At 42.4% G+C, this 13525-nt stretch overlaps 1 gene segment (V, D, J or C); it reads left to right on the top strand.

Annotated features, from left to right (window-relative positions):
• LOC148046865 (Ig gamma chain C region-like) overlaps nt 1–5774 on the top strand; it is a 112018-nt gene extending 106244 nt beyond the window's left edge. Inside the window, 4 exon segments of the C gene segment in view lie at nt 2115–2423; nt 3035–3361; nt 4404–4733; nt 5317–5774. Of these exon segments, the coding sequence occupies nt 2115–2423; nt 3035–3361; nt 4404–4733; nt 5317–5654 (1304 nt within the window).
• The last annotated feature ends 7751 nt before the right edge of the window (nt 5775–13525 follow it).

The raw sequence follows: 13525 nt of genomic DNA on the forward strand, positions 1-13525 counted from the left end.
TTGGTATAACACTTCCCTTCTTAATTTATTATGAGCCGAGGTGGCGCAGTGGTTAAATGCAGCACTGCAGGCTACTTCAGTTCTGCAGTTCGGCTGTTCAAATCTCACCGGCTCAGGGTTGACTCAGCCTTCCATCCTTCCGAGGTGGGTAAAATGAGGATCCGGATTGTTGTTGGGGGCAATAGGCTGACTCTGTAAACCGCTTAGAGAGGGCTGAAAGCCCTATGAAGCGGTATATAAGTCTAACTGCTATTGCTATTGCTGTTTAACTTAATAATACATTATTTTCATATTTATTCTCTGACCATTGATAGAATAGCTCCCATATATTATAACAAACAGATTCTTCCTTTCCTTTAATGGCAAGTGAATCTATTCATTTCTGCAGATTCTAATATTTTTTAAAAAATCACATTTCCATCTGTGGGGATCTTTTCACCCTTCCAATTTTATGCAAATATAATTCTAGCTGCAGTTATGACATGAATAATCAAATCTACATTTTCTTTACTATATTTTTCTGACCCAACAAGAACAGTTCAGGTTTTAGATCAGTATGTTGCTGGGTCATCTTCTCCAACCACATTCAGATTTTTGTCCTGTATTATTGTTATTTTTTTGCTTCTACACATGTCCACCACATATGATAATACGACCCCAGCGTCCGGTGACATTCCCAACATTTAGATGAGTTGTCTTTAAACACTTTTGTCAATCCTTTGGGTGACATAGGCCATCTATAAAACATTTTATACAAATTCTCCTTTGTAGGCAGTTGACATTGTTAGTTTATAATTTCTATTCTACTGTTGATACTCTGTTATCTAACATTGTAAGAGGTGGTACAATAGGACAACTTCTCCTAAAATCTACTATCATCTGCAATTTAAGAGTATTCGGGCTGCACCATAGGGCCGTGAGCATCTACCTCTTATCTATATGCAGACCCATCATTGTCTCTAGTGAGATCAATAATTGTTGTATCAGCTGTGCAAACTTCAGTAGTTTAACAGAGGGATCCTCCGAGATGCAGCCATTGGTATATAGTGAGGAGAGTAATGGAAAAAGGACACAGCCCTGGGAAGGGGGCCTCCTGTGCTAGTGGAATGGTATTTGATGTCATTTCCCCTAGTTTCACCTGCTGCTTCCTACTTGTTAGAAACAGAATTACATTCCAGACATATCTTTCTCAAGGCTGTATCTCAGGGTTTCCTACAGCAGCCGGAAGGGAGTGATCTCTACAACCCGTGAAATTGTTCCATTGGCGAATGTGATTTATGACACAGGATTAAGTCTTGGTCGTAAATTAAGTGGGGTCAGAGTTGGCTTCACTTGGGTACGTGCTGACATGGAGCTCCTAATAAATAACTGGATTTCTTTTGAAGCTTAGCTTGAGGCTCATAATTTAATTAGGGCATCCATCGGAACCCTGACATAGTGTAGTGTAGTGTAGTGTCATGTACACTACTCGTGTAGTGACATGTTTCCAACATCAGTTGTTAATCTAAATGCATATACCTCCTCCCCTTTTTTAATGCATGTTTTTGCAATTCTTTCCACTCTTTGAATCTGAAATCCTGTGATTTACAGGCAGCTGTCATAAACTGAAGTACTCAGCGATATTTCAGCCATGAAGCAGGGGTTTTGCTGAGTTGGAAAAGTCTGATTTGTTCCTATTTGAAAGGAGCAGTTCATCTATCTTATTTATGAGAGAAATACAGATTAGGGAAATGCAGGGAGGGGGAGGGGAAATATTCTGACCCCCTGCTTCCCTGGTCTGTAAAATGCCTCCTCACTTTCCCCTCCTTCTCCTTCTCTTGTTTCTCTTTTGTTTCTTTCTAACTCCTGTGCTGGAAGAGATAACCACTGTTCCCTCAGTCACAATTTCCTCCTCCTTTGAAAAGAAGGGATAAATAGTGTCAGAAAGCTGATTGTTATTTAACGTCCACTGTCCTGGTATTCAAATTCTTATCTCTTGAGTATGACATTCACAGAGAGTCACTGAAAATAATAGAAAACATCAGAACTACTAGAAAGCATTTCATCAAGGTCGCCATCTTTAACAGGATATAAACTCACTATCTTCGCTGTGTTATCTTTATCTTCCCCTACAGCTGTCCCAACAGCCCCAACAGCCCCAACTGTGTTCCCATTGGTTCCTTGTAACCAAGATGTTACCACCACTTCCCAAGTCTCCATTGGTTGTCTCGTCAAAGGCTACTTCCCTCAACCGGCCACAGTGAAATGGAATTCAGGCGCCATCACCAGTGGAATCCATAACTTCCCTCCAGTTTTGCTTGATTCCAGCCGGTATACTCACAGCAGCCTGCTCACCATCCCCGTCAGCCAGTGGCAATCAGAGTCATTCCAGTGCAATGTCGAACATGCAGCCACCCGCACGACAATTGACCAAAGAATTGAACGTGAGTCCAGTAAAGTTATAGCCTGAGGGAGAGAAGGGGATAAGATAGGAGAGGCCTCTGTGGGGCACACCTAAGGGAGAAAAGGAGATAGGAGAAGATCAATGGGGCCAGCCTGAGGGAGAGAAGGGGATAAGATAGGAGAGGCCTCTGTGGGGCACATCTAAGGAAGAGAAGGGGAGAGGCCATTTTTCAAAATGACCATTACAGCATTAGTATTTCTTATATTATTATTAACACGCTCAGATGCTATGGAGTTAGGCATTCTACTCCCCCTCCCCACTTGAAAAGAACTCTGTTCCAACTGCCAATTGGACATGGGCCTAACCAGCGTATGGCTCATCTGGCCTGAGGACTGGGAGAGAAGGGGGATTGGAGAGAAGAACCTTCTGTAGGGCACACCTAAGGGAGAGAAGGGGAGAGGAGAACCTTCTGTGGGGCAAGCCTGAGGGAGAGAAGGGGAGAGGAGAGGCCGATTGTAACTATTCGTTAATGTTCAAACTTTAGCTGTCAATTTATCAAGCCTGATCACATAGTTCCATAGTGAAGCATGGGCATCCAACCGACCAGTACTAAACAATACTTAAATCGGTCATCTAATTCCTACTGCTTAGGCATTGAAACCCGTAAGCCTGTGGGCCCCGAGATCAACGTGCTCCACTCTTCATGCGGTTCCAGAGATGGGTCCATACAGCTGTGGTGCCACATTTCAGGCTACTATCCCAAGCAATTGGTCATTGACTGGAAGGTGGGCAGCCGGTCTGGATTGCTGCGTCCCTACAATTATCCTGCTTGGCAGGATCCTGGCACATATACTTTCAGTACTGCCAGCGTAGTCAACATCACCCAAGCCGACTGGCTGGAAGGAAAGGTTTATTACTGCGAAGTCACCCATGCAGCGTCGCAAACCAAGGTGAAAGGCAGAGCCAAGAAATGTGAAGGTAATCATGATCTTATGCAAATTCTGGTTTGTATAAGCGAACGTGGAATGAAAATAGGGGGGGGGGAGGAAGAGTTGGCCCAACTTTTCATAAGACCTTTGTGAAAATCCGTAATATTTTCCAATAAATCTTCATGAATTTAGGGCTTCTTCATCTGCTCAGACAACCATCTTTAGGGAGAGGAAATCCAGATGTGGAAAATTTCTGGTTTATTTTTCTTTGAAGACGTTTTGCTTCTCATCCAGGAAGCTTCTTCAGCTCTTCTTCAGCTTTTTGGATGAGAAGCGAATGGTCTTCACAGAAGAAGCCCAGTTGCCTCTTGAAAAAGCACCTTTGGGGCAACCATGACCTGGATGACTGAGAATCTCCATAGACCAAAAGTGGAAACATTTTTTAATGGTTCAATTGCAGCCCGTACTGGCAGAGTGGTTAAAATGCAGTGTTGCAGGCTTGCTCACTGCTCACTGTCAAGAGTTCGATCTCCTGACTGGTCGAGTTTAACTCAGTCTTCCGTCCCTCTGAGCAGAGGTGGGATACTACCAGTTTGGATCGGTTCGGGTGAACTGTTAGCTCCGATTATCAGCTGGGAGCAAACCAGTTCACTCCGACTTTGAAGTGGGCTCTCCCACCCACTATAGACACATATATTTCCCTTTCTGAAGAACAGCTGATCGGCGTGGCAAAGTAGATCAGCTGTTTTCCTCACCAGCAGTAATGCAGAAGGTGAGTTTTCTGTTAACTGTGCACACGCGCAAATCATGCGCTCAGTGAAACAGTTGTTAAACTGGTGGAATCCCAACCAGGCCTCTGAGGCGAATAAAATGAGAACCCAGATTGTTGAGGGCAATATGCTGACTCTGCCAATCACTTAGAGAGGACCGTTAAAGCACTATGAAATTGTACATAAGTTGAAGTGCTACTGCTGTTGACTTGTATTTCCTCAACTCAAAAGCAGCTCCTGTATAGATCAGATCAAGAGCCTGTTAGGTGGGGAAGAAATGAGAGTTGACGAGGGAACTGACATTCATTTTTTTATCCTTAGGTGGAAGCGGTTGTCCCGCTGGAGGTATTAATGTGCATCTTCTGCCCCCAACACCAAGATCCTTGTACCTTGATAGAAATAGCAAGATCAGCTGTGTTGTCAACAATCTACAAAATGAAGAGGGGTTGAAAATTACCTGGTCTCGGGAGAGTAATGAACCCCTGCATGCTGAAGCACAGGAAACTACAGAAGAATCAAGTGGTACCTACACTATTGTCAGTCGCCTCAACGTCTTCACTCAACACTGGGAATCGGGAGAGACTTTCACCTGTGTGGTGGAACATCCATCCTTTGTTACCCCTGTCACAAAGACCATTTCCAAGACCAGAGGTAAGAAGGAAGCTACATTGTTCCCCCTCAGGCGGGACTAACTGACTTGTCTTCATTGGTGCCGAGGCATTGTAAGACAATCTCTATGACATATGGTGTGTGATGCGAGCTTAGAGATATGAAAAGGGGCGGCATCAACAATCCAAATATTGGGTGGATAAGTACAGATCAGAGGTGGTATTCAGCCGGTTTGGACAGGTTCATCGAAACCAGTAGTGGAAATCGCAGGTGGGCCTGCCCGCCCACACCGGCTCTGTGCCATCTTATTTGGGCACGTTTTCAAATCATGCACATGTGTGCAAGCCCCGTGTACAATCATCAATGCTCATGCACAGAAGGCTGAGCGTGTATGTGCATGGTACACACTCACGTTTGTGAACCGGTAGAGAAAGTGAATACCATCCATGACCTGGGAAACAAATTTCACACTTGGCTTTGCATCTAGTCATGCAATGGCCTGAAAACCGTGGTTTAGTGGTATAAATGGCTAAAAAGAGTTTAGCAAGAGATGTGAACCATTCATTGCTGCCACTAATTTTTCCTATATTTCATTGTTCTGTTTCTTCCCTCCAACTTTACCAAGGCAAGAGCAAGGCACCCAAGGTCTACCTCTTCGCTCCTCACCAAGATGAGCTCAACCCAGGCACAAGTGTGAGTCTTACCTGCATGCTAGATGGTTTTTATTCAGAAGATGCTGATGTCCAGTGGCTAAAGAATCACAACCCCTTGCCAGAAGACAACTATGTGACCACTCCAGCTGTGAAGAATAAGCATGATGACTCCTTCCTTCAGTACAGCAGACTTTCCATCCCCAGGTCTGATTGGGACAACGATGTATCGTTCACTTGTATGGTGGTCCATGAAGCCCTCCCCATGAAGTTCACACAGAGGAACATCTCAAAAACCCAGGGTAAAAAATGAACCAGCTGCTCCATTTCAACCCATCCTAGATTTGCCTCTAGCATTGTGAGACCAAACTGTTAATGATCATTTGTCTGCTCGCTCACTTGGCGTCTGGATGAATAAAAGTAAACCATCTCAGGAATATCTCAGATTCTGTTGTTTCCTCCTTAGGGTTGAGATCTAGAAGGGGAAAGGGGGATAACCTGTCTGAAAAAGAAGAGTTAAGGCTTAAGGCTGGTTTATTGGATTGATTGATTGATTGATTGATTGATTGATTGATTGATTGGATTTCTACAGCTTCCCCATCTCAGCAAATGAATCTGGGTGGGTCACTGTTTTGATAATCCAGCAAAATGGAGTTCTGTATGAATCCCACTGACGGTCAATTGATTTAGCTGGGTTAGGGGGAGGTACCCCAAATTAGCCCCACTGCAGCCCTGCGCTGTAAGAAAAGAATGGAATAGATTCATCTACTCCAACCCGGCGAGTTTCAGGGTTCAGTGGAGATTTGAACCCATCACGTATAAGGACAATGATCCTTTACTGTCTGCTCCATATCCACTTTCCTATATTCTTAAATGCCCCTCTTTGTACGTTGTCCAGTTAGCCCAAGAACTAACAGTCAAAGATGCCAAAGTACATATAATTATAATTATTTACTAAAAAAATGTCCCATCATTGGAGTTCCAGCAATGTCCCTTCACCAACTTCCTCATAACCAAAGTTTCTTCATGGACCAATCAAATGGGGCAAAGCGACATTATTCTCCCCATGTCTATAATCTACACTTCAATATCAAGGATTCATGTACAGTATAATACCCCCAAAAAATCCAGAGAATGCTCAAGGGAAAATCTCAAGAAGCTCTTATAATAAAAGGATGCTATGATCCAAACTAAAAAATAAATAAATAGAAGCATCACGCTCATGGTCCAGTAAGGGAGAGTTCCAAAGGACCAACTTTTTCAGGGAATACCAATTATTTGCCAAATAATTGATACAACACCAGAGATGGTATTCAGCCAGTTTGGACCAGTTTGCCAGAACTGGTAGCAGAAATCGTCTCTATTCTGTCCTATTTAGTCACATTTTTGAGCCCGGGCGCATACACGGAAGGTGCACCCACAAACAAAATGCATGCGTGGAGGATTGGGCACAAGCATGGAAGTGGCACGCACATGGTGAACTGGTGGTAGCAAAATGTGAAACCCACCCCCGAACAACACCAAATAGCAAATATAAAATCAAGGGAGAGAAGGAGGGAAGAAAGGTTTAATTCAAATTACAAAATACGGGAGGTTGAGTAATAAGGGAAAATAGATCAGGATGGGCATTCAGCTCTCAAGATATCCACATTCAGAAATAAAAAGCTACATAGTAGACAAATGATTGTCCAATCTCTTCTTAGAACTTTCAGTAATGGAGCATTTACAACTTCTGAAGCAGAGGTGGGATTCATTTATTGTTATTATCAGTCCGCCCACCACCATCACAAAACACGCCAATTTGCTTGCATATACGTATAACATCAAAAGCACATCAGTATAGGATGCGACTATACCCGGGCTGGTGGGCTGGCACCCCCCATCCGCAGGTTACCCTTACCGGTTCGTCCAAACCAGTGCGAACCGGCTGAATACCACCTCTGTTCTGGAGGCAAGGCATTCCACTGATTAATCGTCCGCACTGTCAGAAAACTTCTCCTTCTAGATTTCTTCTCTCCTTCTTTACGTTCAACCATTGCCTCTTGTTTGGCCTTCTGGTGCTTTGGAAAATAGACTGAACCCCTCTTCCTTGTGGCAGCCCCTCAAATATTGGAAGACTGTTATCCTGTCACCCCAAGTCCTTCTTTTCACTAGACTAGACGTACCCAGTTCCTTCAACTATTCTTCATCTTTTAGTCTCAAGTTCCCTAATCAATGCAAAGACGAGAAAGAGAGATTCTCCAGCACCCAAGAAGAATACAACTCTAGAAATAAAATAGTAAGATCTCTCTCTCAGTTTGGACATCTGTTTGCAAATTGAAATATTAATAATCACATTTCATCATATTGACACATCTAATATTTTTCTGAGATATTTAATTTTTGCACTCTCTGATTCACTAAAATTTCTGACCATTTTTTTTTCAATAGAATATAAACATGGTCACTAAAAAAACTAATATATAACACTTAAAAAACCCACAAAACTACACACACACACACACACACACACACACATATAAAAGAAAGGAACTTTATAGAAACACTTTTATAGTAATCTGCCAATCCTCATCTGGTGAAGAATGCAGGCATATAACACTTTGATCATGGAAGTTGACAACTGATGCTAAGCTAAGAATGGGAGAAGTCTCACTTCCATGAAGCAGATCATTACAAAAATTACAAATATGTTATTTTTTAAAAAAATATATGATAAATGGGTAAAAACAATAGAAAGAAAGAAGCAAGAAATAGACAATACTGTTCCACTCAAGCAGCTGAGAACACATATAAATATCTCAGAGGGGTTTTTTTCCACCTCCGGAAAGAACAAAATAAATGAGAAATTGATAAATGGATAGTTTTAAAATATGACAACAGTATCACTCAGTTATAAAATTATAATACAAAATAAAATACTTATAACATATGAATGGCAGATAAATTAGCACGTAAATTAGAATAATAAATAAAATATAAAAGGAGAACTCAATGCGAAGAAGGAAGGCTAATACCATCTAAAGAAATAGAAGGTGTGATTTCACACTCTTGTGTAAATCATCATCATCATCATCGGTTGATACCTAGGATGCTGGCAGCAATGCACATCAACCATCAGTGCCAGTCAATGATATTTGTGACACATTTTTAAATATTCTGTTGACTGAGTTTTATGTTTAATGAACAAAATGATAATAATAATATACCTCTAGATAATTATTAAGATTTTTTGAAATAAAGACACAATAGATACAATATGCTCAATCTAACAGAAAAACTATGGGCCTGAAGTTATTTAAAATGCAAATAAAACACATTTGTGGTCATACAATGAGAATTCCTTTTAAATATCTCTAAGGAAAATCGTTACGACTAAAACTGAGCATATAAGACACCCACGAATCTTATGAGCGATTCCGACATTACCAAAAAAACAGAATCTATTCTGAATTATAACCCAGGTAGGCTTATTGCGGCGGTATTAAGTCTACTCACATCATATATTTTGGAATCCAGATTAAAATAAAATAATTTTAAAAAAGGAATAGCACAGCACTCATAGCAATAACACTAGCAATAGCACTTAGACTTATATACCGCTTCACAGTGTTTTTTACAGCCCCCTCTAAGCAATTTGCAGAGTCGTCCAATTGCCCCCAACAATTTTGGGTCCTCCACCTCGGAAGGATGAAAAGCTGAGTCAATCTTGAGCCTAGTGAGATTCGAACTGCCAAATTTCTGGCAGCCGGCAGTCAGCAGAAGTAGCCTGCAGTCCTGCACTCTAACCACTGCACCCCCAAGGCTCATAAGCAAGCATTGATTTGAGTGATCGTAACAGACAGGTCAATACCTTGAATGTGTGCGCATAAACTAAAACATGACAGAATCACTGGCCAGAATTATAATCCATTGGGTCAAAGAGATTTTATTAAAATATAAAAACCCATAATTCTGCAAAGATAATAACATTTAAAAACTGCAATTCTATCCAAATGCCTGATAGTTGTGGTTTAGGTAAACTTGTATGGTCTGATTTATCCAGATGATGTTTCCAGTACTATGCAGAAGTACGAGGTGGGGAAGAGAGAGAGAGACAGAGACAGAGAGAGACAAAGAGAGACAGAGAGACACAGAGACACAGAGAGACAGAGAGAGACAGAGAGACGGAGAGATGGAGAGACAGAGAGAGAGACAGAGAGACAGAGACAGAGAGAGGGAGACAGAGAGAGACAGAGAGACAGAGACACAGAGAGACAGAGAAAGACAGGGAGAGACAGAGACAGAGAGACAGAGATGGAGAGACAGAGAGAGACAGAGAGACAGAGGGGGAGATAGAGAGACAGAGAGGGAGGGGGGAGGGAGGGAGGGAGGGAGGGAGGGAGGGAGGGGGAAGGAAGTAGAGGGAGATGGATCAATTGAGATTTTATGTTGATGAACTATATGGAAAGTGACATCTTTTCTATTTTTCCTTTCCCAGAGATATTTGTGATTTTGGAGAAGGAGTACAGCTTGGAGAAAGAGGAAGAGTTGGAGCATTTGTGGACCATCCTTTTTATTTTCTTCATCCTCTTCCTCTTCAGTGTGTCCTATAGTGCCACAATAACAATGTTCAAGGTAAGTGGGGGGGGAGAGAACTTTCTCAATGAGGAACAGGAAGAAAGGGGATGTCTCTTTTCAATAGTATGTAGATGTTGTTTATTTCTATGTGTCTGTTGATGGCTGATGTGGCAGAGAGCCAGACCAAGAAAAAGACCAAGGCCAAAGGGAGGATCGGACTCTCATGATCAGGAGGATAATATTGTTCCTAGCCAATATTTCCGGTGAACACGTGCTATGAAGTTCAAGCTTTTTATGGCCTTCTCCATGTTGTTAAAGTAGCCGCACCATAAAACAGAACACCGGACTAGAAAGGCTGTTAGTCTGATTAATCTCTATGATCCTTATGTTCTTCGTGTTGTTTATTACAATACCGTGAGGGTGGAGTGTGGTTTTCATACATCTACCCTTGCTTGCTTTCTGAACTAGGCTTCCCAAGATCATGAAGCAGACTCCTTGTCCCGATAAAACCTCTTTTATTTAGGTTAAAAGGAATTCCTTTCCAGCAAAGTCCTCGCAAACAGTCTTTCCTGACTGTTCACAACTACAGACCTTTATCAGGTTTAGAGTGTGGCCAAGCCGATATCTTCCAAACACCATGCTGTAGCAGCCATTACTTGGCAAGATGTCAGGAACAGATCTTCACCCAAATGAATTGAACTGTCTCCTGCAAACTCCCCTCCACTTTGCTCCTCTTTATTCCCAATGGGAGGGGCCATTCACCATCCATCTGTGGGTTTACTCCCGAGTCGGCCCTTGTTCCTTCATTGCAATATAATTAGTAAGATTATTCCCCATGTACTTAGGAATTTTCTCTTTTCCAACACCTTAGGAAACTTTAGAAGTGTTCTGAAAGCAGCACCCAATAGGGAGAATCTATACAGCCTAAGCACCAGTTGTATTCTTTCTCTTTCCTCGCACATTCTGTTAAAAATAAAAATTAAAAAAAAATGACATGAAGTGAAGGAAATAATTGGTGAAGTCCAGGGGTGGGATTCAAAAATTTTAGCAACCGGTTCTCTACCTGGTTTATGGGTGGGTGTGGCCATGGTGGGCAAGGCCTACTTGGTCTCCTACAACACGGACGGGGCAGGGGTTACCCTCCCCAGGCTTTGGAGGTTTTCCTTCAGCCTCTGGGAGGGCAAAAATGGATTCCTCCAGGCTCCGGAGGCCTTCTGGAGGCTGGAAACGGGTCTGTTTCTGCACTTCCAGAACTTCTGGGAGGCCCATTTTTCACCCTCCCAGAGCTCCCCTGCAGGCCCTGCACTTATCTGGCATCCAAAATGAGCCGTGTAGAGACTCCTGGGTGTGGAGGGGTGGGGACGGCCAGCCAGTCCTTGAAACTTCTGGTTCAGCAAACCAGATGTAAAATTAGCCTCTGGTTCACTCGAACCGGCTGAATCCCGTCCCTGGTCAAGTCAAGAAGAATAAAATTAAAAAAAACTTTGGAGAATAGAAGTTGAGGGAGGGATATGAAATAATGTAACCTTTTCTCCTATTCATTGCAAGAAAGGGGGACTCCTGGCTCCGGAGGCTTTCCGGAGGCTGGAAACAGGCAAATTTTTGGACTTCTGCAACTTCTGGGGTGCCTGTTTTCCCCCTCCCAGAGACTTTGTGTGGGCCCTGTATTTACCTGGTATCCAAAACAGCCCTCATGGAGACTCCTGGGAGTGGAGGGGTGGGTGGGGCCAGCCAGTCCTTGAAACTTCTGGTTCGGCAAACCAGATGTAAAATTACCCTCTGGTTCACTTGAACCGGCTGAATCCCATCCCTGGTCAAGTCAAGAAGACTAAAATAAAAATGTTTGGAGAATAGATGTTGAGGGAGGGAAATGAAATAATGTTACCTTTTCTCCTATTCATTGCAAGAAAGGGGGAAGGAAAGAAGTATTAGTAACAAACATAACCAATTATTTGTGAAAGAACCGGTCAATTGTTTTTCTCCACCAACTTCGAACCCATCATTTTTTTTTGTTATTGTTCTCACTGTTTCCCACCAGGTAAAATGGTTTTTTTTCACAATGACGCAACTGAAGAGGAAACCAACTTCCCCCAATTACAAGAACATGATCCAGTAGAAGACCAATGGGGAAGATTGGGTTGGGTCTACGACTCCACCTTCAAAGTAAAGGACCTGGAGACTCTCTCTGTCCTGAACTATCCGAGACCAATTGGTGGATCCACCCAGATGGAGCAGACGTTGCTGGAATCATGGAAGAAAAAAATATATTCTTGTAAATCATGTGTCATCAAATCAATTCCACCGAACTAAACTTATGGACACATTTCCTCAAGAGCAGACAGGTCTCCGATCCAGATAGGCATGCTATATGTACAATGGATGTCTACCAAAAGCCAACCGGGCTTAGCATCTGAAGAGTTCGTTGCAATGTCTTTGTCTTTCATTGAGAGAAATAGAATTATTCCTCTTTCTTTGAGAGGAATAGAATTATTCCTGTAAAGAAAAGAGCCACAGTGACTCCATATTTAAACTTTGCATAACCTAAATTAACCATCTGTGAGCCAACCCCTGGTCTAAACAGTCTAACATTGGCAGAAAAGAAGCTGTCCTCTTGGAATGATAGTTTTCTTGTGAAGAAATGTGGTAAGGGTATTTCCAGGGGATTTCTGGTTCGGGAAATCGTTGCAGAATAGTCAAAAACTTATATAACATCAAATAGCCAATGATACGTAGGGGTGTTGAATAGTTTTGCTACTTTGTTGAAACTGTTTTTAAGCCATGTATTCAAACTTATAAAGTGCTCTTTCCCTATGGAGGAAACCCTTTTGCAAAAGATCTGTAACATTATCTCTATCTTTATTTTAAATAAATATGCTTTTTTATTGTTCATTGTCTCCTGGTTTTTATCTGAGAGGTTTTTCACATCTCACATTCATCCTGTTGTTTCAGATATTCTGGTCCACAATTGTCCTCCTCTAAGCATTATTCCTGTACTAGTTTGCTGTAACAAGGTTTTTGTTTGGGGGGGGGGGGGGTTGCACTTAAGTTAGAAGCACCAAGGCAGTTCCAGGTTGAAAGGATTAGCCAGTGACATCAATGTTAACTGGGGATGCCCAGTTCGGACCCTTTAATTTCCCCAGCAGGAGCTGGAGTGAAGGTCGGGACCTCAATCCCAACCAATGACAGCTCTCGGACCTCAAACGTGGGCTTGCTCACCTCCTGACCACTCTTCCAACCACTCACGCCGCTGTGTTCCTGGTGCAGGAGCTAAAGTACCAGATTCAAAACCAAGAGATCATTAGTTCAAGTCCTGCTTTAGGATAAGAAGCCAGGTGGGTTAGCTTAGGCCAGCCACTTTCTCCCCACTCTAGGAAGCATGCAATGGCAAAGCACTTCTGAAAAAGTTGCCAAAAAAACCAGAGATTTGTCTGCTATTATGCTGTTGTAATATAATTGGCTTACTTTGTTGTTGTTGTTGTTGTTTTGTTGTTGCTATTACTCTGCTAGGAAATAAATGCACAAATAAAAACAAATGTGCACTCTTTATGAGTAAGGTTATCTTACTCTTTTCTCTTCCACATCTTTGCAAACATTAATGTTGTTCAAACTTTGGAGGGGTGGGTTGCT

This window comes from Thamnophis sirtalis, unplaced genomic scaffold, assembly GCF_051295495.1.
Source record: "Thamnophis sirtalis isolate CommonGarterSnake01/CBP01778 unplaced genomic scaffold, rThaSir2_p1.2 scaffold_4, whole genome shotgun sequence".
Taxonomy (NCBI): Eukaryota; Metazoa; Chordata; class Lepidosauria; order Squamata; family Natricidae; genus Thamnophis; species Thamnophis sirtalis.